General features: G+C 38.0%; 1 protein-coding gene across 1 annotated transcript; it reads left to right on the top strand.

The window, feature by feature from the left end:
- NRDE2 (NRDE-2, necessary for RNA interference, domain containing) lies at positions 1 to 27608 on the top strand. The gene is made up of 14 exons (XM_074149422.1): positions 1 to 126; positions 7737 to 7845; positions 9857 to 10081; positions 10991 to 11140; positions 12452 to 12914; positions 13112 to 13514; positions 16943 to 17076; positions 18170 to 18290; positions 19465 to 19631; positions 20336 to 20722; positions 21744 to 22672; positions 24851 to 24989; positions 26083 to 26154; positions 26808 to 27608. Exons 1-14 carry the CDS (start codon positions 48 to 50, stop codon positions 26931 to 26933), a joined length of 3504 nt encoding a protein of 1167 aa, XP_074005523.1. The 5' UTR covers positions 1 to 47; the 3' UTR covers positions 26934 to 27608.
- The last annotated feature ends 154 nt before the right edge of the window (positions 27609 to 27762 follow it).

Here is a 27762-nt window from a genome sequence, read left to right as displayed (position 1 = left end):
GCTCCGCGGGGCACTTCGGGCAGATAGTAGTGGCGGTAAGCTGAGACATGGCCCTGTTCCCGGCTTTCGCCGGTGCCGCCGAGCCCGGGGAGCCCCCAACCGGCAGCAGCGAGGGCTCCAGGAAAGGTAAAGTCCTGGGAGAGCCCTCTTTCCCCCCAACAGTCCCCCGCGGCCTGGCCCTCAGGAAGCCCTTCCGCTTCCACCCTGCACCGTGCCGGCCCTTCCGCACACCCCGTCGGCCCTGCTCCGGCCGCCATCCCCGCCGCCACGGGAGTTACGGCCCGGGCGGAGGTCTGCGTCCGGCGCCTCTGGATGGCTTGGGAGAACGGCACAGAGGCCGTTCTGCCCGGCCAGCCCCGCCGCCGTGCAGGCTCTGTAAGCGCCATGTCAGGGGGGCGGTGCGCCCTCAGCCCGAGCTCCTCCCTCACGGGCAGGATAGGGGCACTGGCCGCCTCTGCGCAAGGCATGTCGCTGCCGGGTTGATTAAAGTTACCATACTGAACGAATAAAGTTACTTTCCCTGAGGTAGCTCTGGGGAGAATGCGGAATAAGGATAGCCTCGCAAAAATGGTGCGGGCTTCTCGTTAACGGGCTCTCAGATGTGTTCAGGTTTGCTTCCAGCTGTCTGTTGGTAGATGCTGGAGGTATGGCCGTAGAAATACTCATCTCTGAAAAATGTCTGTGTTAATTTAGTGTGTGTGGTGAAGAAGGTTTGCTTTATGCAGGAAACGAGTTGTTTTTTTTTTTTTTTTCCTGCTACCCCTGGATAATCTAAAAAGTGTTTTCTTATTTCCTCACTTACTAAGCCACATTTTAGTTGTAAAGGATATTTTTTTGGAAGGTTATGAGTGAGATTGTGATTCAGTTTATCATTTGTACTGTCATGGTTGCTGTTTAATAGTTACACTCCTATTACATGAGTAAAGAACCCTATCTGGTGTATTGCCAAACTGACGTATATACAACATTTGTTAATTCTACTGGGAGATGTTCTGAACTATGCTTTTTGCTTGCCAGCTTCTACCACCCTTGAGTCTGCACATCCTCTGGACACCACAGCAGGGGGGAAACTCCAAGAGAATTGTTTACCTAGGCTAAATTTCTTGTATATTTGGTCCAGTCGGCATGGTGAGGTTTTGAAGCTTTTAGCAATACAAGCTGGGGTTACCTTCTTATTCCAGCTGGTTCTGCATTACTCCCTGATGGCGTTGCAGCTCTTGTACTCAGTTTGCCAGTACGGATGTGTTCTAGCCATATTCAGGAGTCTTTTTGGTAATGGCACTTTGTGCAGGGAATAGAGGACATAACATGCCAAATTATAGCCTCTAGGAAGAGAGGGGCTGCTCTGCCAGGCAGAGGTACGGTAAAATTATCTAGTAGTAAGACCTTGCATATATTTTAAAACTCTGGGAATTTAGCCTTTAGGTTTGTTATGCATAGTCTGTGTCACTGCAGACCACCCATCTGGAAGATCAAATTATACAGAAAAAGATGTTAAGACTGACTTTTGGAACTAAAGTTCAGTTATTAGCACTGTTTATGAGTTACGTTTTGGTCTACTGGGAGTTTTTTTTGTATGAGAATTATTGACAAAACTTTAAGGAACATAATTTGTTTGTTTTATGTTTTAGCCAATATTGTGCTTTGTTTTTAATGATTTCAGCATAGTTATAAAATTTAAGTATTAACTTGGAACCATGTTTGTGGTGGCATATATCAAATTTCACACATTCAGCTTGTGAGAACTTGAGAACTTGACAGGCAACTTTAGTATCTCTCTGATAGATGACTCTCCTCAGAGCTGATATGAAGCCAAAGTCCATCGTAATACAGAGATCACGGAATATGTTGTATTTAACATGATATGCAAAACTTAGGACTTAGTCACTTAGGACTGCTTCATAATTTTATTGTGAAAGTTGAGCTAATAATGTAAGTATGCTGACCGTGTTTCATTCCTCTGACCACTTCTGTCTCTTACAAACCTTCCTAAACCCTTTATAAATATAAGTGTTGCCTGAAACAGAAGTATTGCTATATGCTCTTCCTACCCTGCTGGATTGCAGAGTTGCAGCAACCTCTACAGTGCAAAGTAATTTTGTATATGGTTTCTTACAATTATGTTGTCAAGCTTAATCAGTTTTTGGTAGAAGATAAATTACAAATTTATCAGTAACCATACTGAACAGAGCAGTGGTAATAATTAACCCTGCTGACAGTAGTAAGCGTTATGCACAGCGTTATTTACAGTCTGAACTGTGCTATAGGTAAGGTAATGCAGTGATTTTTGCTGAAAACAGATTTTCACGATTCTGAGAGGTGATATTCTGAGACTTCGCATAACTCTTAAAAAATTATCTCTATAGACATGCACTGTAAATTTTAATTATTTTTTTTTCTTGGGAAGGTATATAAAGAATGCCATTGGATTGCTTCCACTGTTGTGCTCATGAGTGTGGATGGTAGAATAGAACAATAACAAGTACATGCATATTATCGCAAAATAAGTTCTTTCATATATTCTTTATATTCTTTAAGAACGTACACCTGGTCTGTGAAAGTGATAAACCTTTTAAACATCTGACAAGAGAAAATAACAAAGAAATGAAAAGGTAGAATTTTGAAGTATGGAATATGTTTTGATGTTTGAAATGTGTGTATCCAGCTAACTGATTCACTGGAGATTATTTACCGGGAGGTTTGGACTTCCATGTTGTGTAATGGAAAAAATTGTTCAGTTCTTTCCAGTGTATTAGGTCAGTTTGATTAAATTGTTCAGAAAATACTGTAGTTGGAGAACTCTAAATATTTCCCTGGGGTATCCATAGAGGCATATTGACTGCACTACAGGGGTTGGTTCTTGCAGTGTGATTTTTCAATGTTTTAAAAAGGCAATTTGATTTCATTTGCTCAGGTAGAACCAAGCTACAGGCACAGTCAGGGGATTAATGTTTATGACTCCATTTCTCAAGGTGAGTTTTCCTTGGAGGCCCTAAAGGAATAATTTAAAATATAAAAAATAAACCTTATTCTGCTTGTGCTCACTGTGGTAATCATATTGCACCAAGTTAGTGACTTCACATCTGTAAAGGAATAACAGGTACTTTCAGGTAAAGTTAAGTCAAAATGACATCTTGGAAGTTCGTTTCTAATAGTTAATGGTGATAATAGACATTATTTTGCTATATTTAAGACACATTTCCTATGGAAATGGATTTCATGGGTGCTTGCTGTGTATCTGTCTGCCAGCCTACTTAGTATCTCTTTCTCCTTGGGAGTGTTAACCCTTTCAGTCAAATTTGTTCTGGTGGGAGGGAGAAATGGCAAAAGTAGAGGAGGTCTCTGAAAATCCACATTTGCTTAGAAAAGGTAAACCTAGATAAAGTGCCAGTGCTGAGAGAGAGGCTGTAACGTGAATTGAGCAGCTACCCAGGATGGATGGGCTTGGCAATGAGCACATGTACATCCACCAACTAATAAACATCTTCAGAGATCACAATCTGACACAGCACAGGCTGCCTCTTGCCCAGCCAAGAGTTAAGGGATGTGGCAAAGTTCTGTAGAAGGGTCTGGAGAACCCAGATAATTCCCCAAGCTGTGGCAGTGGTGGGGAGTGTGAAGGATGGAGGACACAACTCTGAAATCCAGGATTCATCCCTTTGTGAGCTGCAGGATTAGTTTGCTGGGAATACGGAGGGATGAAACTTTTGCCAACTCTTTTTATTTAAGACTGTGATTCTGGTCTTAGGACAGCCTTTTAAACACAAAAACATAAAGATAACTGTTTTCCAGTCTTCCGCCAGTTCAAGTGTGTTTTGTGCCTCAGGGAAGTTTATATGGTTGGTCAGCCCTATGTTTTATTGTGTTTTCTAAAACAGCTGGAGTTTTACTGCTTGCTTGCTTTATTTTCTTCTCTGTTCATTTAGTTGATGTGATCAATAATGCCATTTTAAAAAGAAATGTGTCGGTTGCTTTATATTTTTCAGTTTTTAAGACTGAAGCTCTTAGTGCTGCTAAGGATCTATATCTCCATTTGGAAGGTATTTGGCACTGTAGTACCATAAGGCTCAAGGTTATAAAACCTCACATACTTGCTGTGTGCAAACATTTTTTTCCTAGTTTGGGCTGGTCTGTATTTAAAGTGTTCACATTGACTGATGAATAATATTAAAAAATGCATTCTCTGCATTAATCTTTTGAGGACCTGTTGTTATGCCCTTGAAATCAACAAAAAGCCTGTTTCAATGCATAGAGCATTTTAGAAGACCTTAGATCAAGATCTTGAAAATTTAACATCTTAGACTTTTTTCCTGATGGTCTGAATATTTTAAGTCTTGAATTTTGAATTTTGCCTTCAACAACTCTGTATGACTGAAGGCAAATTAGTTGACTTCATTCTGCCTTCAAACTTACGTTTTAAAAAAACATAACCCAGTGTTTTATTAAGTGTTATTAGTATTAATATATTTCAAGTGAATTTTGAACCATAATTCTTCATTCAAATCAACGCAGAACTACCTTACAATAAATTTATTTCCACCAAAAATAATACTAGTACATGATTTATTACACGTTACAAAGGGAAACAATAATTTACTTGTTAAAAAAAGAATAGCTCAAAGGCTACGGAGAATATCTTTGTGCCTGAAGTATGTTATTTGAGATCAGAACTGGCCAAAGATAAATTAGGTACGTTTTGTATATCTTTGGAACAGATATAACAATTTGAAGGAGGTTTGCCTGGCTAATAAGTTACAGTTTTGTGCTGTTACGTGATACACCTTTACACCAGAGACTCTGCCAACCGGTACACTTTTCTGTTTTGTGACGCGCATCTGGATAATGCAGTGCAAATCAAAACGAAGATGAACATATTTTTTTTTTGCGGGAATTAAATGTCTGCTTTATTTCTGTAAATAAATAAAAGGCTTTATGCACAGATTAGTTGCATTTACTGAAATCTGAAGTGCTGTGGGCCACTGTACTTTCCCTGAATTTGTCTGTTTAAGGAAGGCCAGTGGAAAAACATTGTAGGGTTGCAGTTTGATCCTGCGTTCCTTTATGCCCTATCTTCGTTACCAAAATGAGCAGAAATAATTGAATATAAGGAAGATGATAATTTTTAAAATCAATGTCACGTTTAATAAATACACCTCAAAATCTCGGGTATAAAGCGGCACTCAATATACTGCATGACATATATTGAATTAATAACTCCAATTTGATGATGCTGTTATCAGGTACATGAATTTATTTAACTCCCGTGTGTTTTAAATATGTAATGGTTACACGAGAAACGTTATGGTATTTCACAGAAAATACTAAAACCAACTCTTCTAAGAAGTAATTATGATTTTTAGATTTGTTCTGAACATAACTCTTACAGGATCGAAATAAGAAATTAACTTATTGTTGCACAGCACTTTATTCCCCAGCAGGGGGAATAATTATTTGGATAGGCGAGTGAAATGTTGCTTGGATATTATCCAGCATAAATCTTACTCCTTTAAGCTCACCAGAGGTTTTGGAAGAATGCTTTGGTAGGTTTACAGTTTTAGAGTCAGAGACACATACTTAAAATGAAGTTGTTTGTGCCAGGGTGGATTAATTTAAATTAAATAGATTTTTCATAGAATCATACAATTGCCTGGGTTGGAAGGGACCTTTCAGATCGAGTCCAACCATTGACCTAACACAGACAAAAAACATCACTAAACCATGTCACGAAGCACCACATCTACACGTTTTTTAATCACCTCCAGGGATGGCGATTCACCCACTTCCCTGGGCAGCCCATTCCAATGCTTGATAACTCTCTCAGTGAAGAAATTTTTCTTGATATCCAATCTAAACCTTCCCTGGTGCAACTTGAGGCCTTTTCCTCTTGCCCTGTCACCCGTTACTTGGGAGAAGAGACCAACCCACGCCTCTCTGCAACCTCCTTTCAGGTTTATCATGTTTTAAATAAGCAGGTAACGATCACAGTTTCAAGGTTTCACTTTTCATTTTAATTTCACCTGAATATATCTTAAGTATTTTCCGGGAAGGAAAAAAATAAAAATCTCACGTTGATTTGCAGCAAAATAGGGTAGTGTATTTGCCTTAAGTTTGGTGATTCTGATTGCCAGGCAGAAGGTTACAATGATACGCATACATATTATACAGCTGAATTTTAATTTTTTTCAGTCTACATCCTGTGTTTTGGTGAGCTGGGCAGGGGTGCCTGGCCCTGTTCTGCAGTGTGTTGGTTGGGGCACTCGTGGGAAGTGTTATTGGGTCCTGACGTTGCTGTGAATTGTTGGGTTCTCCTCTGGGCAGAGGTGGAGGATCAGGATGAAACAGGGTCTTTGGGGGCAGAGACCCAAAAGTCTCTCAGGAAATGGGAACTGGAGCTTTGCTTGATTGGATATACTTCTTGATGAGTTTAACTTGGGTTAACAAAGTCTTTTCCAGCCTGCTCCATTTTGTGGACAACAATTCAGGCAGATGAGAAGGAAGAAAGAATATTGATACGAAGAGCTATTTCTGAAAGAAATACTTTAGAAAGAGGAGAGATGTATGGCTTGGCAGAGAATGAGTTCATGCTATTTAAGGATTAGAGGTCAGCGTAGTCACAAGCACAAAGGCAAGAGCATGACAGGAAGAACACTGAGGCAAAAATGGTTCTAAAGAGCATGGAGAACAGGCAGGGAGACCAAATTTCTTCCTTTTGTTATTATCTCCTGTGGTCTGGTACCAGAGAGGCTGATGTTAAATTCTGTGCTTATGTGAAATAATGTTTGTTGTTTCATATGTTAGAAAATTTCACATATTTAAAAGAATTCTAGAAGTGAAATCTCTATGAAAATTGTTACAGAAATTTTAATACCAGTAAAATTATAGCAAAAAATTCCCCCACCACATCCTGTCAGTGTCTGATCTTAACCGATGACTGAAATGGCTGAGGTCTAGGTGCAAAATGCTTAATGCTGACTAATATATCAAAATTAGCATCAATTAGCCTTTTTTCATACTATTTAAAAGTCTAATGGTATTTTGGTAGTTAGATAACTGAGATCCAGCGACACGTTTTGACCTTGGATAAAACACTTGAATATTCTTACCAGTAATGTGTGCCCCTATCAATAAAATTGTGTTAAAAATATTTTTCATGCAGTGAGTAAAGTACATTTTTGTAAGTTTGCATAAGTTGTATTGCATTCATTAACTACACATTCATTTAATTATGCCTTTCTGTATTTTTTTGATTTTAGTCTTTAAATATGTGAATATATTATATATTGCATATAATTATTATCATTAACATATATAAAATATAGGAAGATACATTAGAAGATCTTATATAATTATGCATGTAAAACAGTTATACAATGTAAAAATTCTAACTTTATATATGGTAAAAATTCATATTGGACAGATTTTTTTTTAAAGTATATAGCAATGTATTAAAATTATTATCTGTTTTCTGTATGAACTTTTAAGTATTATGGTGTAGTGGGTTTTTTGAAGCTTAGACTGATGTCAGGGGAAGACACCAGTTCCTAAATACTTCACCTCGTTACAACCTAGTGTTCTGCTAAATGGAAATTTCATGGACTGCTTTCCAATATGCTCAATTACTACACACGACTTAGTGACATTTGCTGCAAATTTAGCTGTCTGCTGACTGGATTAACCCCCAACTTTAAAAAAACAAAACAAATTTGTATTGATCTCACACTTTTCTTTCCCCACAGAATTGGACTGGCTCAGTAACCCAAGTTTTTCCACGGAAGATGCACTGTTACTGCATCAGCGCGCTACAGAAGTTGCAAATCTCATCCCTGAAAGATCACCACTAATAAGGTAGAATATACTTCACTATCTTTTAAAATAACCTCTTTCTTTTGTCCTGCTTCTCTTTTGTTATGCGAGACCAAAATCAGGAGCTTTTAGGGCTGCTTTTAATTCCCCTGTTCAGTATTTAAAAAGGCCTGAACTGAGTCATATATAAAAGTATGAATAATGCTTCCGTGTCCTTTAACTTAAAATAATGAGAAATTATACTTATGCAATTAAATTCCCATTTTCTTTTTCTCACAGCTGCATTTAAATCATTGTTATTTTGGAATGGAAAAGGAACTGAGTGATCATGATTCTTCATTAGTTTTTGAATGTCCTAAGTGACCCTTGAAATAATGTAAAGATTAAGCATCATCTTTGTGATTTCTCTGTGAAAACCAGCTCAATCAGCCATTTCACATTTGAGTTTTTTACTCTTTGAAAAACTCATTGAAGGTGTGAATTAACGAAATATTACATGTATCAGGTTGTGTGGCTGCGTAGAGCATGCTGATCACTGAAGTGGGTGATCATCTTCCTTTACAAAAGTGAGCTTTAGGCAGCCACGTTTGCTGAAGAACTAGTTTTAATAGCTTCACTAGAATAGTTGCTATACTTGGTGTATCTACAGTATAACTAACACTTCATAATTAATGGAATCAAGTTGCAGTTGCCAAGTTCAAAAACTTAGTCACTTTTAATTTGATACAAGGTATTTACAGTGACTGGTGGTGGTTATGATAGAGAATGTCTTTATAAAACACTCACAGCTGAATAGATCTTTTTGTCTACTTATTCTTACATTTACGTGTATTGTGTGATTGAAATGCAATCACTGTTCTGTTTATGAGTTGTACATTCTGCTTATATTTCTTCCAATCTTCTCAAGACTTAATTGTCGTAAAACTTAGGAATTTACAAATTACCATTCAAACAGTGTGACATAGGAAACCCACCATATTTAATTAATCTTTGAAAAAGAATTTGTCAAAAAATAATGTACAGGGAAATGTTTGATCTTTTTGCCTATTACTAGGGTATATTCTCAGTTCAATAAAAACTAATTACTCCAACCTAGTTGGTGGATTTTGGGGATTTTGGGTTGTTGTTTTGCTTTGGGGGAGTGTGTGTGTTTGTTTTAAAGGTCTGCTAATGGTTCTCCCATGGCTTCTTTTTCCTTAAAGCCCTTAAATAAATTGTGTAAGGGTTGGGTTTTTTGAGGTGCCTTGCTTCTGAAATGCATTTTCTTTTATTGACATATTTGGAACACGGAGCCTTGTCACTCCTTTTTCTTATTGAAAGATTCCAGAAAATCTGTTTAAAAAGAGCTTGTGCATTAGTTAAGAGTTAGAGAAGACCTCCATTATTTCCGTTGATTATTAAATATAGGAACTTATGTAGTATGTACAATGATCTACATATGTTTTACCAAAACTATCAGTCCTTTGTGTGACCTCACAGTGTCAGTTGTCTGTTGCATGTAGTGTTTATTACTACATTATATTATATGCTAACATTAATTCAGTAGTCATCAAAAATTGTTCCTTGATTGGTGAGATATGAATTTATAATCTGGAAGTGATTTTAAAGGTATGGTTTTGGTATTTCTTGTGTAAATCATAAAGATACATGGGAAAAAAAAGTGCAGACTCTTTTCTTTTGCTGGTCATCCTCAAAGATTTCTCATCCCTTTAGCTTGACCTAAATTGTCTTAATAAAGTCAGGAAATTTTATCAGCTCAGTCGTCTTTAATTTGGCAATGATAACAGATATTTATACAAATCACGCATCAGAATACCTTTGACAATTAAAAGTTTAAGACTGATCGTCAGTAGTTCCAGCAGCTGATAAAATAAAGACACTTGATATTTAATGCAGATTTGTATCACTTTCATTCTATGTGTTGCTGCTACGTCTCCTCTACAAAAATGCAGGGAGAATAAAGGTAAAATGATTCTGAACTTTCTTATGGTTGTATTTCTTTACATTAAATATATAGGTGTATATAGAGATATATATACTTGTTTCCAAGCAGGACTACTTCAAGATCAGAGTTGTCAGGGGAAAATGATACAGACGAGAGTCTGAAACAGTCAACTAAGAAAAGGAAAAAGAAAAAGAAAAAACATCACCACTATAAGAAGACAAAAAAGAAAACCAAAGGGGACTCCAGTAGCAGTGAATCGGACCTGGACACTAAGAACATCAAGGACAAAGCAAGTGGAAGTGGCAGAAATTATGAAAAGGAAGCAGCAGCAAAGTATGTATTAATACTATGCAAGATGTAAATTCTTTGTGTTCTTGTGCTTGTCCTTTCAATTTTATGAATGAAATTCGTAGCACTGGTGGGTCATTTTTTTCTAAGCTGTGTATGACTAAACCTGCATTCAAAGCCATGAAAATAGAATTAGAGCCCACTTGTTTAATCTTATCTGAAAAACTGTGACTAAAATACTCTGTGAAGTACTATTCTGAAGAACAAAGCATGGTATGGTAATAATGAAATATATTTTTAAAAACATGTAGAGGCTTATGTTGAGTTTTTGTAAGCAAAGCATCTTATTTCCTTTCATGGATCTCCTTTTGGGAGAGTTTGGAGAGGGATTGCATTAAACATTATTCTTAATTAGTGCAAAAGTCTTAATATACATCTGTGTTTGCCTTGTAATGTAACTTCCTCCGCAGAGAGTTAACATTTCCTTTTTTTCATATTAAGACAAAGTTTCTTGAAAAATGTAACATTTCTTTTATGTCCAGCCATTTATTGCTCTATGCTGTGTGCTTCATACTTCTTGCTCATGGTACACCTAGGTGGGTATTTGAACAATTGGAATTGTTTTGCTAGATCTTTTCTGTTAACTCCAGGAGCTCTAAAGTACTGTGTAATTAGTGGAGGTGTCAGCTATTTTCTGGTTCCATAATAATAATAATAATAACAATAAATATCTAGTGACTAGCATGATCTTTAAACAGTAAAAGAGGTTCTGTGAATGTACAGCGTGTTCAGGTTTGGCATACCTAGCTGTGCTTTTCTCAGGAAAGGATCATGTACCGTGACTGTGAGTAGATTAAATTATCATGAACGACAGAAATGTAACATTTCCCAGGTTTTGTAACTGCCGAATATGTGCACAAATGTTTAGAATATACTTCTTTTCCTTTTCTTCAGTCTAGATAAGAAAACATCAAATCTTACCAGCAATCGCTTTGTTTGGCTTGATGATATCCAGGCTTCCACAGCAGAGACCTTCAGAATAGACAAGAAACCAGACCCTGCAAACTGGGCCTACAAATCTCTGTATCGAGGGGACATTGCAAGGTACAATATGTTGGTTTCTATTGGTATTCAAACTATCACAGAGAAATAACTGAATAGTTTATTTCAAAATTTGACTCTGTATTGGACGGAAATATTTTAAAAGGCAAAAGATGCTCTGAAATAATGGGAAGTGCATGATTTTAATTTTTTCTAAAAACATTGTGTAGTAGACTACAGGCACGTGAACTTTTTTGATCTCTGTTCTGTTTCTGTGTCTGAAAGGGAAGTGAACGCACTGATTATTTCATACCAGATTTCTCAAGAGGTTTACTTACTCGAGTAGTTTGATATCCTTGCAAAAATAATGTACAGGTACTTTCTTAGCAAGCAGATTCTGTGTTACATCACCCAGACGTGCAAAGGGTACCTGTCTTGTGCATTGCTACATTTCAAATGAATATAGATGAAATTGCATATTCAACATCCTTAGTGGGTTACTGGTACTATGATGACCATTCAGAACCTTTCCCTGCGTTAACGGAGTATCTAACGGAACCTATGCTGAGCTCATGCATTATGTATGTTTACTTGCTTCTTGATGTTCCCAAGGAAAATTATTTACTATATATAAATAAGTACTAATTTGTGGAGGAGGGAGGATTTATGGTTTTTATTTTTGTGGCGTATATACCTTTGCAGTAAAATTGCCTGGTTACAATTAATTCCAATTTTCTGCCACCGTTGGATTCTCAGCCATTGTTGGAAATGAGAAGTGTTATTTTAACATTGCACATCACTATGCCACTGAAATGACATTCTTGGTCTTATTTTAAGATGGTATTTTCCTTTCTTAATCCCTAGGATTACTGTGGCCTTTATGAACCTGGCCTCTGTTTCCTCTCCCCCTGCTCCTCCCCGCCCACTTCTTGGCATATAAAATGTATAGAGGCTTAGGGATACAGAAAGATACTACTAGACTAAACTAACAGTTTCTGATTTTTCAGTTTCAAATAATCTAATCTAAATAGCCTTAAATAATGCTGTCTGTTGTTCTTTCTCCAAGTTTGTCTACATGGCTTAAAATGATAGGAGGAATAAAATAATTTTTCTTCTGCTGAGTATGAAAGATACTGTTGAACTTGGAGGAAGCTTAGTGTGATAATAAAAGCTGTGATGGCACTGAAAAAAATATAGGAAATGAAATCTTAATTAAGGAGACAGTTACCAAGTTCTTCCAGTTTTGAAGAAGTATCCATACGTTATTTGCGTCAATTTGAATTAAAGTACTACTTCTGTGCTTTCTTTCAAAAAAGGAGGTATCTTTTCAAACGTTTATTTTGAAAGATGTTTAATTGCGTTTTTCCTTCCAAGATATAAAAGGAGAGGAGAGTCCTGTCTTGGCATCGATGTGAAGAAACAGTGTATAACTTGGGACAGTTCTGCATCAAAAAAGAAGCAATTACAGAGCCGACCTGAGCGCTACTTCACAAAAAACAATGTGAAGCTGCTGAACACAGATGGGATTCCTGTTTGCAATAAAAGTTCTCCATCTGACTCGACTGCTTTTATACCAGTTTTCCAAATGGAAACTGATGATCCTTCTGACACAACAGAGGTAAATCCTCTTGGGATTTATGATCCATCGACTACAGAGTGGCTACAAGGAAAACGGTGCAAGGATGCAGAACGTGATCCTGTAAATACACAGCAAACAGTTCAAGAGCCTGGGATGAATGTTAACTCCGTTCTAATGGCAAAAGTGGAAGAACATAACAAGAAAGTCAGAGAAAACCCAAGAGATATTAATGCATGGATGGAATTTGTTTCTTTTCAGGTATGTGTTCTGACAGACCTGGTTGCTTATTAGAACAAATACGTGAACGTTATATTGTAGTTTGCTTTGTTTAGGTCTACCTATCCTCTACTGGCAAAGAATGAGCGGTTAGTTCATCTTCACAAGTGTCAGCATTCTTCTCATGATTGTACTGATGATTCTTCCTAATGTTGTCATGATTTTTCTTCTGTTTTAAGGATGAATTAATGAGAGGACCTAGCCCTTACGCCAGTAAGGGAGAGCAAGAAGTAAGAAGAAAATCACTGAAGTTAATCTTGGAAAAGAAACTGGCTATTCTAGAGAGGGCAATTGAAAGCAATCCAAGTAATGTTGATCTGAAACTCGCCAGGTTGAAGCTTTGCACAGAATTTTGGGAACCACCAGCTTTGATCAAAGAATGGCAGAAGTTGATTTTTTTACATCCCAATAATCCGGAACTGTGGAAGAAGTATCTCCTGTTCTGTCAAAGTCAGTTCACTACCTTTTCTGTTTCAAAAATCAATAGTCTCTATGGAAAATGTTTGACTACGCTGGCAGCTGTCCAGGATGGCAGCATGGTGTCACATCCTCTCCTGCCTGGCACAGAAGAAGCTATGCTAGGTAAGGTTCTTTCTGTTTCATGTCATGGTTGGAATGGTCTTTAATAGGAGTTGACTACATTCTCTATAAGAATAGACTTTCTTATGTATTACAGGAAATTTTTATTCCTTTCCAAATGCCTGCCATCCTCATTTCTTAGCTGAGAATTAAAGCAGATATTCCAACCAAATATGGATATAGCAGATGCTTTTCTTCCCCAGGAGAGTTTGTGATATAATATCCAGTAAAGTCTAATGTGCTGAGCGGTTTACAGTACAAATGTCAAGGCTGGAGAATTGCAGCCAACAGCCAAGAGATGTGCTTTTATCTATGAAAAATGTTTATTAAAAAAAAAATTAGCTTGTGAAAGAAACAATTATCTCTTGTTCAAAAGTTTTACAGTTAATTACTTTAATCCAGAAAAGAGAAGGGGCATGGGAAGTCTGATGTGAATTTTTCTTGAGCATCCTAGTTCTTAGATGGAGAATTTTAAACTCTTAGTACCATTTGATCATTTGTATTTGTTGTATGCATGTATCTGCCACTTATAATTTATTATATGATTACCTCTGGCAGGAAAATTAGTCAGATGGTTAGGATGCTGGACTAGATCCAGGGGAGCAACGAGTTCATGCTCAGTTCTGGCATGGGCTTTAAATTTATTTGGAGCTAAATGACTTAACCTATCCTATTTGAATTTTGTTTCTCTACCTTTGAGAGTCGTCGTAATTATTAATCTAGGAATACACTGAGGAGGGGGAAATACTAGCATCACCATGAATATCTTTGAGGTTGTGGGGTTTTTTCATTTTAAAATTTGTTTTAAATCTCGAGGAGACTATAATGAAGCACTCCACATTTCTTCATATGTGGCATAGTCCAAGGAACCTCTATTTTTATCCAAGTCCTGTAGCTGCTGTTTGAGCAATGATGCTGTCTGTTTATGCAATATCCAGTCTGGACTTACAGATTGAGATTCTGGGTTACAAAGTAATTTCAGTTGTTCAGATCTCTTATGGTCTTCAGTTAATTCATCTTGGATCAAGCACTGGAAAAAGTGCTGTGAAGGAAAAATCCTGTGCTGCCGGGTGGATGTTGTACTGCCTGATAGTTTCTAATTGCTTCTACCGTCTCTGATTTCCAACATTTCAGTCACTTTGTACACTAACCACAATGAATGTTTCTCAGGAAAAATATATTAAGACTATAATGATTTGTTTATGAACACTGTTGAGGGCTTTGGGTTTTGGTTTGGTGCCCTGCCGCCTTTGGAATTCAAATGATACGAGTGGAGAAATTTCCAGTGGGGTGACTTCTTGATTTGAGATTATTTTTATTTTTTTATTAACTCAACTATTTAATTCTTGGGCTGAATTTGAACTGAATTATTAGGAAGATTACTGATTAGGAAGATTAATTATATATTTGTATCTTTATCTTAAGAGTAAATATACAAAGAGCTTCACTAATTATGAGGTGAGTAGCAGTGTAGATGTATGGTAGACCTGTATCTTCAACCTTTGACCTTTGCTAATAAAATGTAAGAGCTAATTTTAAATAGTGGTGGATTATGCCATCTAGTGTTCCATTCAGTACACAGTGCTATCTGCTTGGAAACAAGTGGGTGTTTTTTTAAAACATGAAATTGTAAGAAAGCAGGTTAAAATTGATGTAAAATTTTAGATCAGTTTTTACTTAAATTTTGAGATAGCAAATAATAATATTTTTAATTTACTAGGATCTGTTAATGTAAAGCAAATAAAGGCAAGCATTCTCAAATTTCGCTGTGGAAAGAGAGCCCTATTTTTCAAATTATACCTACTGTTTGGGGGGAAACATCCTTATCTTTTAGGTTAGTTCAGCTGCAGAAGTGTCTTAGCCTCATGGACTGAATTAAGTATGTATACATGTTTTTTTTCAGTTTTTACCACAAAGAAAATGCTGATCTTTGCACTTCTTCAAATATAGTTTTCTTTTTTTATCATGCAGAAAATCTTATCCTATAATTTATTTTTGTTTCCAGTTTGGCAGCAAGTCCTGGTGAGATATTCTCTACATTCAGACTATTTTACTCAAAGTTAATCTGTTTGAAGCTGAGAAACTAGGAAAGGACAACTTTTTCAGTGTCAGTGGGATACCAAAATTGATGGCAAAAGTACCTTAATTGGTTAAATACTTTGGAATATTCTATTACATACTTTAACCTACTTTTTGTTTTTTAAATATCTTCAGAAATCTCAGAGTCTTTGTTATAATATCAACAATCATTGACTTTGCAGGAAAATCAGATGAAATGTCTAGTTTGTGTATTCTAGCTGAATTCAAATTTTTATGTGCACACATCTGGTGTAAATCTTTAAGTAAAAGGAGTAAATCATTTGGCACTTCTTAGTATTAAAAATTAAGATGATCATTTGAAGCAATTGGTGCTAACCTGTGTTGTTACATGTGTGTATCTAGACACTTGAATATTTTGATTGTTTAAAACCCTCTAAACCCAATGCATTTAGCGAAGAAACAATAGTTCTTGAAGAACTGTTTTCAAAACTGTCAATGAATTATTTAAGTCTTGATTTAGGGGGTTGGGGTTTTTTTGCAAGCCAATTAAGATTATGACTTTAATTTTGGTTTTGAACAGCCATTGTTTTCTTAAGACTTGAGTGTAATTTTGGAGTGATGGAATATCTCTGAGGTGTCTTTGAATTGCCTAGTAGTAGAAGTGTTTATAACACCTGTTATTTCTTCAGTTCTTTCCTTTAAGACTCATTGAGAAAGTATGAATAGAAAAACTGGGGCTTTGCTTCCTTTTTTAAGCTGAGATTTAGGGCTCCATGTGTAGTAGGGATATGGCAATGATCACAAAAATAATTTGTTGAAGAGCAAGGGATAGGACCCTTCTCTACTTTCAAGCAGTAATACTTTGGCCAGAAGACGGGACGTCTCTTAACTGAGTTCTTATGTAAAGGAGAAGAAAATGGGAATGACAGTTGGAATGAAAATGGTATATTCCCAACATACTACCAATGTAACTATCTCATAAAAAAATTAGGCAAAAAGGATTTTTGTTTTAATCACTTCCAGTGTAAATTGTAATAATGCCCAGCATCTTCAAAGAGGGCTATGACCTACTCTGTCAGATGTTGGATAAATTAAAGTTGGGACCATTGCATATAGCTTATATTCATCAACAAGCACAGTGCATGTTTGGCATGAATAAAAGGTCATCCGTTTGATGCATTTAAAGTGGAAAGTCTTGAAGTTAATTAAATTACGACAGTTTTGACGTGCATTTACGTGAGTTACTCCCTGTGTTTCTGATTTTGATACTATTCCAAAACTATGCTCTACAGCACTTCATGTATGTCTTTTGTATATTTGTGGGCTGTAATAAAATACTTTGCAACAACATTTATTTGAAATATTAAAATTTTATCTTCTTTACTTTCCAGCTATATTTATTCAGCAGTGCCACTTCCTGAGACAGGCTGGCCATTCTGAGAAAGCAGTGTCTTTGTTTCAGGCTCTGATTGACTTCACCTTCTTTAAACCTGACAGTGTAAAAGATCTGCCAACAAGGGGACAGGTAGCAATTTCCATTTAAATGCATGTGCATTACAGAGAATGCTGTAACAGAAAACTGATGAATTTTTAAGATTACCTGTGGTGTTTAAAAACTCTTAAGAAAGCAGGATGGAAAGGAACCTCAATTCAAAAGGACAGTGTTAAGGTTGCAAAGTGCAGTTCTTGAAAAAAGGAAAATGCCAGGTTTACAGCTGATCACACATTCTGCCCTCTTGCAGAAGCATTATGACTCAATCTGGAATTACTTGTCTCTGTACTGTTTTCACAGTTCACTTTCTCACTTGGAAAAAAGAATAAATCCATGAGGAGCAGAATTAGGCTTTGCAGTCGCTGTAAGCCCTGCATTTCCCGATATATTGATGCTCGATTTTTCTTAGAGTAAATGTCATTGTTAATATTTGCATTAACAGTCACATCTCAATGTCCAAGCCAAGGTTTGGTACACAGAATAGGAGAGAGACGGTCATTAGAGCTAAGTATACACAAAGCAGGGGAGGAATTGATGAATCTAAAGATGACAGATTGCATACAGGCAGTGACGAAGTCAGAGCTAGAACCCTGCACTTCTGATGCACTGGAAGGTGCCCTGAAGTTGTTGACCAACCTGGGACATAAAAAGCCCTACTGATCTTTTCCTTTTGTCCTCAGTCCAGTGATAGTTATGTCCAGCTGTAATATTTTGATTTGACCATGGGTGTACGATTGTCTGAATTACCATTCCATTAGCCACATTCTTCGTGGTCTCATGGAAGATGCAGAGGAGGGAGATTTGCTTTCTGAAAGCCACATCTTGTTGACTTTGGATCCTTATCATTGAAGGATCTGTACAGGACATTTGGCACAGAAGTCTTTTGCTTTCTTTAAAGCCTAATACCTTTTAAAGACAATCTTTATGTTCATGAGAAAAGCTGCTAAGAGTCCTGCCGTGCCACAGGCATAATTGAAGTACTCAGTTGTTCCTGCTGATTCTTAAGCAGTATCTAACAAAGTCTTTAGCTACAGGAGTTGCCCCCAGATAGGTGATTGTAAGGTCTGGAAAACCTAAGTTGACTTTCTGTATGTTTCCTTTTGGTTACCCCTGCCCAAAATAACAGGTGGAATTCTTTGAACCCTTTTGGGATAGCGGAGAACCACGAATTGGAGAAAAAGGAGCAAGAGGCTGGAAAGCCTGGATGCACCAACAAGAAAAGGGTGGCTGGATTGCTCTGAAGCCTGGTATGTCTATGTCGATACGTGTAGTTATATGCCCATGTGTTCTTCTGAACGTTTTGGTTAGAATGATACGAGCTGTTTCTTCTCATGTTTTTGCATACAAAAAAAATATTTACCAAGATTAAGATCAACTATGTCACGCTTTACAGGGAAAAGCATGTGTTGAGCGTTCTACATATGGTATTGTTTATGGAATAGTGATGTCCTTCCTAGGAATGAGAATTGAGGGAGAGGATGGCATATCCTCCACTCTGTCCTGAAAAGGCTAAAGGTGCGAGTACTTCATTGAGACCCACACCCGTATAAGGTAGAAGGAAGGTATTTCCCTTAAGACCCTTTCATCATATTGTTAGAACAGGTGAATTACCATATTAGATGCTGGTTGCCTCAAGGTTTCCTAGCTTAATGATTGTGGTTTTAGAATCAGATTTCAGTTTCTTATAGCAAATAAATAGTAGAAAGAGGAGGAAAATCTTTCCTTGCTCTTTGTGATGCAGAAGACAAACGAATTGCATCTTCACTTTGCTGGAGTGCTTCTGGGTGAGCAGGGATGCAGAAAACGCACCTCCCTGCTGCTTAGTCTTCCCTTGTCTACTGATACACTTCCTTTTGCGTGTGCTTAACTACATTAGTTGTTTTAATTGCACATTAATTACAATATTGAAAATGCCAGCTATTTTAAAGCAACATTGCAAAGCTTGATTTACTATGTTTAATATTACAGTGTTACTTGTTACTTACAGTGATTTTCTCAAAACGTTTTATGCACGTGAGTATTGATAGAGCACATTTCAGATTGTATGCTGAGGTATGAAGTGAAGAACCTAATTTGCACAAAAACATACCTGACTCTTGGCTGTTGCTTGCAAACTGCTGTTGATGAACGTGGTCCGCAGCCTGTCAGTGTTTTATTTTCTCCTCTATGAGAAAGCTTGAGTGCTGACACTGATTCACTGGTTCGAGAAATTTGGAAACCTCCTACTCTCCCGGAGTTGGTGTCAAAACCCAGAACTGTGACATGGAAATTTGGAGCTTTGTCTTGTGTCTGTTATATTAACACGGTGTTTGTTTACATTTTTAAGTAGTTAAATTGTATGTCAAGTCCGGTCTTTGGATTTGGTGGATTAATTTTTCTTTAATAATTTTGGGGTGGGGGTGTGTCTTGATTTGGCTTTAGATGATGACGATGATGAAGAAGAGATAGATGAAGATCAAGAAATAAAGGATAAAACTCTCCCCAAGTGGCACATTTGGTTGGATATTGAATATTCTCGTGAAGCGAGGCATTGGTTACCTTGGAGGCCAAAGGAAACTGAAGAAGATTGTGATGATCCAGAAAGACAGGTGTCTGTGATATAATAAAACAAGGGGAGATGATAAGATGAATTATTCTTTCATTTGAATTTGTTGCCAATGGATTTTTTAGAAGCGCAATCCTTTTCTTCATTTGAAAAAAATTATTTTCTTTGTTTGGAATTCAAAATTTACCTGAGGTTTTTTGCTGAGACTGCTGAAATCCATGGGAAGCTCATGGTAAACCTTGGAAGGGCTGTAGGCAAATAGTCTGTCTTTGCTGTTCTGTGATTTCTCTCATCTGTTTGTGGAAATGTCACAGAAATCCGTGTTTAAGGAGGTACATGCATTAAATAAACAAAGGTTTTGTTGCCTTCAAGACAGATAGTTGGATTTATTTTTTTTTTTTCCTTCTTGGGAGATAGATCAAGACAGACATTGATTTTCAAATAAAAATGTGTTAAATGGTCTAAGCAATAGTATCTTTCAGAGCTTCGTTGTATAAGTTTTCTGTGAAGATCTCTTGTACTCCAGGGCAAAGAAGTCTCTTGATAGCAAATTTACAGTCTGACTGGAAAAACACATTGCCTGTTTAACTTGTCTGGTTTTAATTTGAATGGCATTCTGTTAGCATTTAATAGTAATTACAAATCTCTATTGACCTGAAAAGGTCTTTCAATTACATAAATTACATAAATGCTGATTTTATTTGATTGCATAAGTTAACAGTTTGTTTTAATTTGCATTTTTTTTAGGTATTATTTGATGATCTTGGACCATCTTTAATCCGTCTTTCTAATCCAGATCTTCAACGTCAACTACTGTACTCGTTTTTGCAGTTCCTGGGAGTTCCGTGTACAAGCAAACTCTTTCCTTCCAACCTCTACATTGCCATGGATGAAAATAACGTCTTTGACAGTGTGCTTTCTGATGAAAAGCCACTGACTTGTGTTCATTTTCCACTTTCTGGATTCAGCAGTATTGGTCATATGGACACGATGCTGCGAGGGAGACATCACATAGGCCACTATAAAGAAGGAGAGGAGTTCATACAGAACGTTTTTCATGTTCTATTCCTGCTCTTTTCAGGAAAGGAAAAATCTAACCTGTCCATTTGTTGGTTACAGTATGAAATATCTAAGGTAATGAGGAATCTGCATATAATCACTTTGGTGATGTGTGGCTTCCTTGTCTATTAATGTTTATATTATTTAAAAGAAATATTGATGAAAATTGAGTCTTGTAGGACTAAGTATTCAAATCAGGAGATGCCATTTAAGATTGCACTGGGGGTAAAAAAAAGCTCAAACCCTTTCCTTCAGTATGTTACACAGTAGCATACATATAACAAAGGGTTTTTGCAGTCTTGGATAAATGTTATTATATGATATGTTGTAGGTGGACAGAAATAGATGCAAGGGATTTTTTACAAGGCAAAGTGAGTCAGACAAGTACTTTTCCCAACCTATTCTACAAAGTGCACAATCCCCAATACCATGATATGAGCACCTTATCAAGAAACTTACTACTTCCTGTGTAAGTTACATTTGTAGTGTTATTGAAGGAAATAACACCTTATCGCTTGAATATAGATTTATTTATGCTCTCATGCATGCCCGCAGAAGGATGAGTCCAGGCTGTCTTCTTAATGCTTCAGAAAGTTTAGTGTTGTGTTTCCTTATGGGGAAGTTCCATGCCTTTTACCCAAACACTACCTGACCAGATCTCCCATAATTTTCCCATCCAGTCTCTGCGTTTGTCTGTCAGCACGTTCCCCACTCTGAAAAGCTACTTGGAGGTTTAATTATGCTGGTTATAAGCTGCATCTGGCCAGATAGGATCATTTATTTTCCTTTTCTCAACCATTACAGATTAGCAGCTCTTTATTTGAACAGTTGGCCTTTTAAAAGAGTGAAATTTGGTATTAGTTCGTGGCAGGAGTAAGAATGATAAGACTTTGTAATTTGGTTATGTTGGAGGGAGCTGACAGCAGGCAGTTGCGACAACTTACAGTTCTCGGTAGCAACAGATCTGGCTGGTGGTGAAATATAGAACAATATAAAAACACAAAAGAGTAATGAAATTTAAAAAATGCTGTGAGGTTTTTTTTTCCTTTCTTCTCCCACCCCTCTCAAAATTTGTTCTGTTTATTCTCCCCTGCAGGTACTTCAGTGTCTCCAAAGGAAAAAGAAGAAGAAGCTGAAAGCACAAGGGAGGAAGAGTAAAAAACTGGCCAAGAATCTCCTTAAAGCACCTGACAACCGCAATGATCTTTCTCTCTGGAAACTGTACGCCTACCTGGAATGGCTGCTGGGTAACATCGATGATGCCAGGAAGGTATTTGACACGGCTCTTTGCACGGCAGGGACGGGAGGACTGAAGAGTCCCCAGCTCTGCAGCCTGGCTCTGCTTTACACTCAGCTGGAAGTGGAACTACTGGAAAGTCTAGAAGGAGCAGTTACGTCGCGTGCTGTTCATATATTGACCAAATTGGCTGAAAGTGGACCATACGTGCCCTATAGCGGACAAGTATTATCTGTGAACGTCTTGAAAGCTCGTAAAACATATGAGCATGCACTGCAAGATTATTTAATTAAAACGCCAGGTTGTGATCAGGATCAGGTCAATGATGCTAATCAGCTGGTGAACTTGGTTGGCTGTTACGCACTGTTCCAGTATTTGACTGTTGGGATTGATGCTGCAGTATTAATATATGCACAGACTTTGGAAAAACTTGAAGCTCCTGATCCACAGAAATGCGAAAACAGTGGAGAGAATTTCGGCATTCGAAATTTTCCCACTGCTCTTGAGGCTGTCACACTGCTGCATACAAATTTACTCAGATTCCACATGAAAATTAGTGTTTATCCTTTGAATCCTCTGCGAGAGGCACTAATGGAGGCTCTGAAACGGTATCCTAGCAACCAGTCTCTTTGGAGGTCATATATCCACATCCAAAGGAAGTCTCACAGTGCTAGCAAAGCACGAAGGTTTTTTGATGGTGTCACAAGGTCTACTAACTCCTTAGAGCCGTGGCTGTTTGCAATCCGAGCAGAGCAGATGAGGAAAAAGCTCATTGAGAATGTCCAGAGGTAGTATCTTGCGGCTCCTTATGATTATGCTTTTTTTGATCTTTCTCGTCACTTAACAGAGGAGAGAAAATGCTGTCGTAGTTCTTGTTTTGCAGACGAAGAAGCTGTAGCAAGGGAAGGTTATTTGTTCAGGACTGTGGCAGAATCCTGAGTAGAATTAAAGATTTAAGTGATCATCTCACGTCCTTTCTACTGGATCAGCTTGGGCATTGCTTTCTGTTTGGTTACTTGCTACTGACATCAAGACGGTACACATTTCTTTAAACAATTTTCAAATAACTAAGAGACTGCTTAGATGGCCGAGGTTAAACTGTGAGCTTGGAAACTGCTGCCTTTTAATACTAGAGCAGTAAGGAGCGTAACACAGAGCTAAGCTGCCGTTTCTGGCCGAGCTCACTGCCCTACTACTCCTGGATCCCAGAACACAGTTTGTCGCGTGGCAGATCCGTTTCCATAGTGAGCACTAGAGAGTTTAGTTTCCATACGGGGCTGTTGCTAGGTAGAAGAGGCTGGAAATTTCCTGAATTTGCAGCGTGGTCTGGGCTCAGATTTTTGTTTTTGCTGCTGGGAAAGGAGGAAAGGGTAGGAGATGCGGGGAACGGAGGTACGTGTTCCTTCTTAAAGCTTAGTCTCTAACTGTTGTCTAACTGTTGCTTGGAGATACCTATCCACAGCTACCTACGGATCTCTAATAACGTTGGCAGCTTGGTTCTTTGTGTCTGCACATAGCAACAGGGATTTCTAGGAAAACTTTCTCTGGAAGCTTTACATAGCTGTGAGCTTACAATAGTCACACTTGATGAAATTACAGAATTATCAGTACTTTAAAGTGACGGTGCACCCACTGCTTTGATTGCCCCAGTCTGGCAACAGGCATGCGTATGCGATAGTGACATTCCTGAGCTGTCAGTGTGTGTCATCCTAAATCGTAATAAGAATTCAACAGCCACCAAATGTAAAGGAGGATTGTAATTTGATTTACTGTTAATTACAGACTGACACTATGATAGGTTTTCATTCTTGTTACTGGAAGCTGATGTTAAAATTTCCAGAATGATGATTTTCTCTGCGACATCTAGTTCCTTTCCAGATTGTTCTCTGCTAGCATAGCCTTTCCTATAGGTTATATTGGTATAGGGACAAGTTGGATGTTGCAAGAGCAGAGCTGAACTACTGCAACAGAGAGAGAAATGGCTTGTCAGTCGTGCATGAAACTAATGTTTTATGATGTGACTATCTAAGACAATGCCTGTACTATGGGTGGCTATTTCCTATTCTGTTTTGTATTTCTGCTTGATTAAGCACACGGAGTTCATTTAAAGAAATGAACATGAAGGGTAAAACAGTAGCGTGTGTAAGTCAGTGAGAGGTATGATGCTTCAAAAGTCTGACTCCATGCGGAGAGATTACACCATTTTCCCTCATGGCAAAGGTTAAGATAAGATAACACATGACCTCAAAGACCCTTGAAAAAAGAGGCAAGTTAGGAGCAAGTGTTAAGGGTGAGTGGAACAAGCTGACAGGTAAGGGAGCGCACACAGGCGGAAGTAACATTGACATGAGTGCTACAGGCTGTTTCTTCAAGCTCAGGCATCAAAAATAAGCCAATCTGTATCAGCTGTAGATAGAAATCAGTGTTTCAGTGAAAAATATGTACCTGCCTATGTGTTATGCCTGCAGCTTGGGAGATTTGAATCACTGGGTGAAAAAGAAAATTATTACTGTAATCATGGTTGAGAGATCCAGAGTGGTAATCTAGGCCTTGATCCAAGACCAACATAGGGTCTTTTGCAGATGGCAGGGGTAGGTTTGAAGAGGCTTGCCTGGGCACCAGAAGGCAGTGTGCTGACCTGGACTTGGCTTCAGTTTGAGCTGCCATGCCAAGCTTGGAATGCTCAATGATCTTGAGTGAAGACTAAGATAAGTGTTTTAAGATTATACAATAGGTGATTATTGTACTTACAGAAATTACCTCCTCTACTTGGACAGGGTTAACTTTTCAACATGCTAAAAGAATTTTCACAAAAATACCTCATTTATCTCTCTTCTTCTTTTTTTAAAAAAACCCTGATTTTCCTATTTAGAAATGTGTTGATTAGATTCACAACTGCTAAAAAACACCTGTCCTTTGGCTTGGGCTTAAGGGATTGTGGTTTCTTTTTCCCCTCTCTGTTTCAGGGCAGATGTTGGTGAAATACATTCTACTATTCCCGAAACCGGGTTAACAAATCGGATTGTAGCTCTGTTTGAACACGCAATTCAAAGTGAAAATGGCACCCATTGTCCGTTGCTGTGGAGAATGTATTTGAACTTTCTGGTAAGAAGAGAGTATCAGTTCTACTATTTTTTTAACCATATTTGGAATTTCTCATGAACACAGCTACAATACAATAGATTTTGAAACAAACTATTTGTCTTAAATTCCTGTTTATGAAATCACGATTGACTAATCTGGTAGCCTTCTGCGAGGAGATGACAGCGCAGTGGATGAGGGGACAGCAGTGGATGTTCTTTATCTCAATTTTAGCAAGCCTTTCCCACTGCCTCCCATAACATCCTCACAGACAAGCTGGTGAAGCGGGGATTGGGTGAGCGGCCAGTGAGGTGGGCTGAAATCAGGCTCAAAGGGCTGTAATCAGCAGCGTGAACTCCTGCTGCAGGCCAGCTACTGGTCCTGTACCCCAGTGACTGATACTGGGACCAGTGTGCCCTTTAACATCTTCATGAATGATCTGGACAGTGAGAGAGTGTACCCTCAGCAGGTTTGCAGATGATAGAAAGTGAAGAGTGGCTGAGGTAGCAAATTCTGCTGTTGGCTTGTCCAGGTCCCTTTGAATAGCCAAGAGCCATGAAGGTGATTAAGGGCTTTGGAGCAGGTGTTGTACAGGGAGAGACTGGGAGACTTGCGCTTTTTCAGCCTGGAGAAGTGAAGGTGCCTGGAAGATACTGTCAGTGTATATAAATACCTCATGTGAGGGTGGGAAGACAGAGCCAGGCTCTTCTCAGTGCTGCCTAGTGACAAGAGGCAAGTGCTTCCTAGGACAAGAGGCAGGGGCCACGTCTTGAAATACAGAAAATTCCATTTAAACGCAAGAAAAAGGTTTGGTTTTTTTTTTTACTGTGAGGGTGATGAAACACTGGAACAGGTTGTCCAGAGGCTGTGGCGTCTCCATCCGTGGAGATACTCAAAACCCAACTGGACATGGTTCTGAGCAGCCCTTCTCTTGCTGACCCTGCTTTGAGCAGAGGGGTTGGCACAGATGGAGCAGTCACAGAGCTACCACAGTATACAGTAATAAGGATTCCTCAGCAGAGGAACACTGAGCTTTTTCTTTGTCTCAGAAGTAATTGTTTTATTATTTGAGCCATTACTGCACTAAGCATGAACCTTTTTTTTTTTTCTCACTCAGGCTTCACTAGGAAAAAAAGAAAAAAGTAAAGGATTGTTTTATAAAGCCCTTCAAAACTGTCCTTGGGCAAAGGTGAGCACAGAAAAAATATAAACACGTCATCATCATCTTAATTTTTGAAGTTTCTGTATTTAAAAAAAAGGTTAGAATTTAGTAGTTGTTGTAATGAGTTATATGCAAATGGAAGGAGAGATTTCTGAAGGAGAAGCACTGTCAGATTTTCTGCAAAGAAGAGATGCATCTGAACTGGAAACAAACGTTGTAGTGAGTGCTGTTTGGGGTTCAGAACAGAACAGTGTTGCATTGCACGAGGCGAGGAGATCATAAATTCCTCTCTGTGTGATCTAGAAGTGATCGTGTCTTTCAGACCATGTTTTATCATGAGCGTGGTAGTAGCAGAAATATATAGGCAAATAAAAATGTATTTAATTAATAGTATAAGAAATTATTCAGGGACACCTGCAGCTCCTTGGGTAATGTCTGTATATGCTGCGAATGCTCCAGTGCCGCTTCTCATCTTTTGCCTACATTTTATCTTTTGGAATAAAATTATTTATTAAGAGTTGGAAAAGACTTGATTAAACATTTGTATTGCTGTCACTGTAGAAGAACTTACTCTGTATGCTTTTAAAGAAGCATATGATGTTTCTCATGTTCTTGCTGCAGAGTTGTTTGCGTATCTACATACTTCATGTTGTGTTTTTTCTTGCTCACTGTCTCTCCAGGTGCTCTATCTGGATGCCATAGAGTACTTCCCTGATCATCTGCAAGAGACACTTGATCTAATGACTGAGAAGGAGCTGAGGGTGCGGGTACCTATGGAAGAGCTGGATCTACTATTAGAGGTTTAAAAGAAGACTAGATGAGTGGAGAAAGTAAAGAAGCTGGTTCAAACACTAGCAGTTAGACCTGTCTCTTTTCAAACAGGATCTCTGTTGGGTCTTGGGTACTGTGTACTTTTTTTCTTTTAAGTTTGGGGTTTTTTTAAGTTGGTTGTTTTTTGTTGTTTTTTTTTTTAAGGTTTTGTATAAATTGCTATCAAAATGGAGTTCTACCAGCTGCAAATGCTCTGGAATCAAGTACTCCATTTCACTTACAAAAATGCATCTGTTTCCCTGAAATATTGCTGGCTCCCACAGAAAGATGCCCTCTTATAAATAGCCTCCTGTTGAATGTTGCCCACATTTCTTCTTCTATTGTTTGAAATTACATTCCCTGGAGTTCAGTAGAGATTTCGGGACATGCCAACTATGGTTTGGTGAGCAGCACAGGAAATAAACATCTGCCAAAGGGATGCTTCACTGGTCTCCAGTTGGCAGACTCCAGTAATTTCCTTCAGCTTGGTATGCGTGCGTGTGTATATATAACCACCGAGTCAAACAGTCATTACGGCTGTACATAAACTGTTGGCAAAAGCTAAATCTGCTTGAGCAGGCACCTATTTTGGACTTGTATTTGTATGTTTTGACAGATGAGCATTTTAATACGAATATTTATGAAAAATATATCTGAATATTTGAAAATTCAAAAGGAGCTTGAATTATTTTTTATTTCTTAATTTAATAGAACTGCGAGTGTATTAAAAATGAAGGTATATCCATAAGGCATCTCTAAGCAGCTAATTTTTAATCAAATTTTTGTGATTGATTACTGTCTTTTTGCCCAAACACAGGCAATCAT

Source organism: Numenius arquata, chromosome 6 (assembly GCF_964106895.1).
Source record: "Numenius arquata chromosome 6, bNumArq3.hap1.1, whole genome shotgun sequence".
Taxonomy (NCBI): domain Eukaryota; kingdom Metazoa; phylum Chordata; class Aves; order Charadriiformes; family Scolopacidae; genus Numenius; species Numenius arquata.
This window is presented reverse-complemented; position numbering and strand designations above follow the sequence as displayed.

What these genes read in the sequence shown, in the direction of transcription:
- NRDE2 (XM_074149422.1), top strand. Translation starts at nt 48, where the DNA reads ATGGCCCTGTTCCCGGCTTTCGCCGGTGCCGCCGAGCCCGGGGAGCCC. An exon ending in TATCGAGGGGACATTGCAAG is followed by an intron (nt 11,141 to 12,451) that starts GTACAATATGTT and finishes TTTCCTTCCAAG; the next exon opens with ATATAAAAGGAGAGGAGAGT. An exon ending in GAATGTATTTGAACTTTCTG is followed by an intron (nt 24,990 to 26,082) that starts GTAAGAAGAGAG and finishes TTTCTCACTCAG; the next exon opens with GCTTCACTAGGAAAAAAAGA.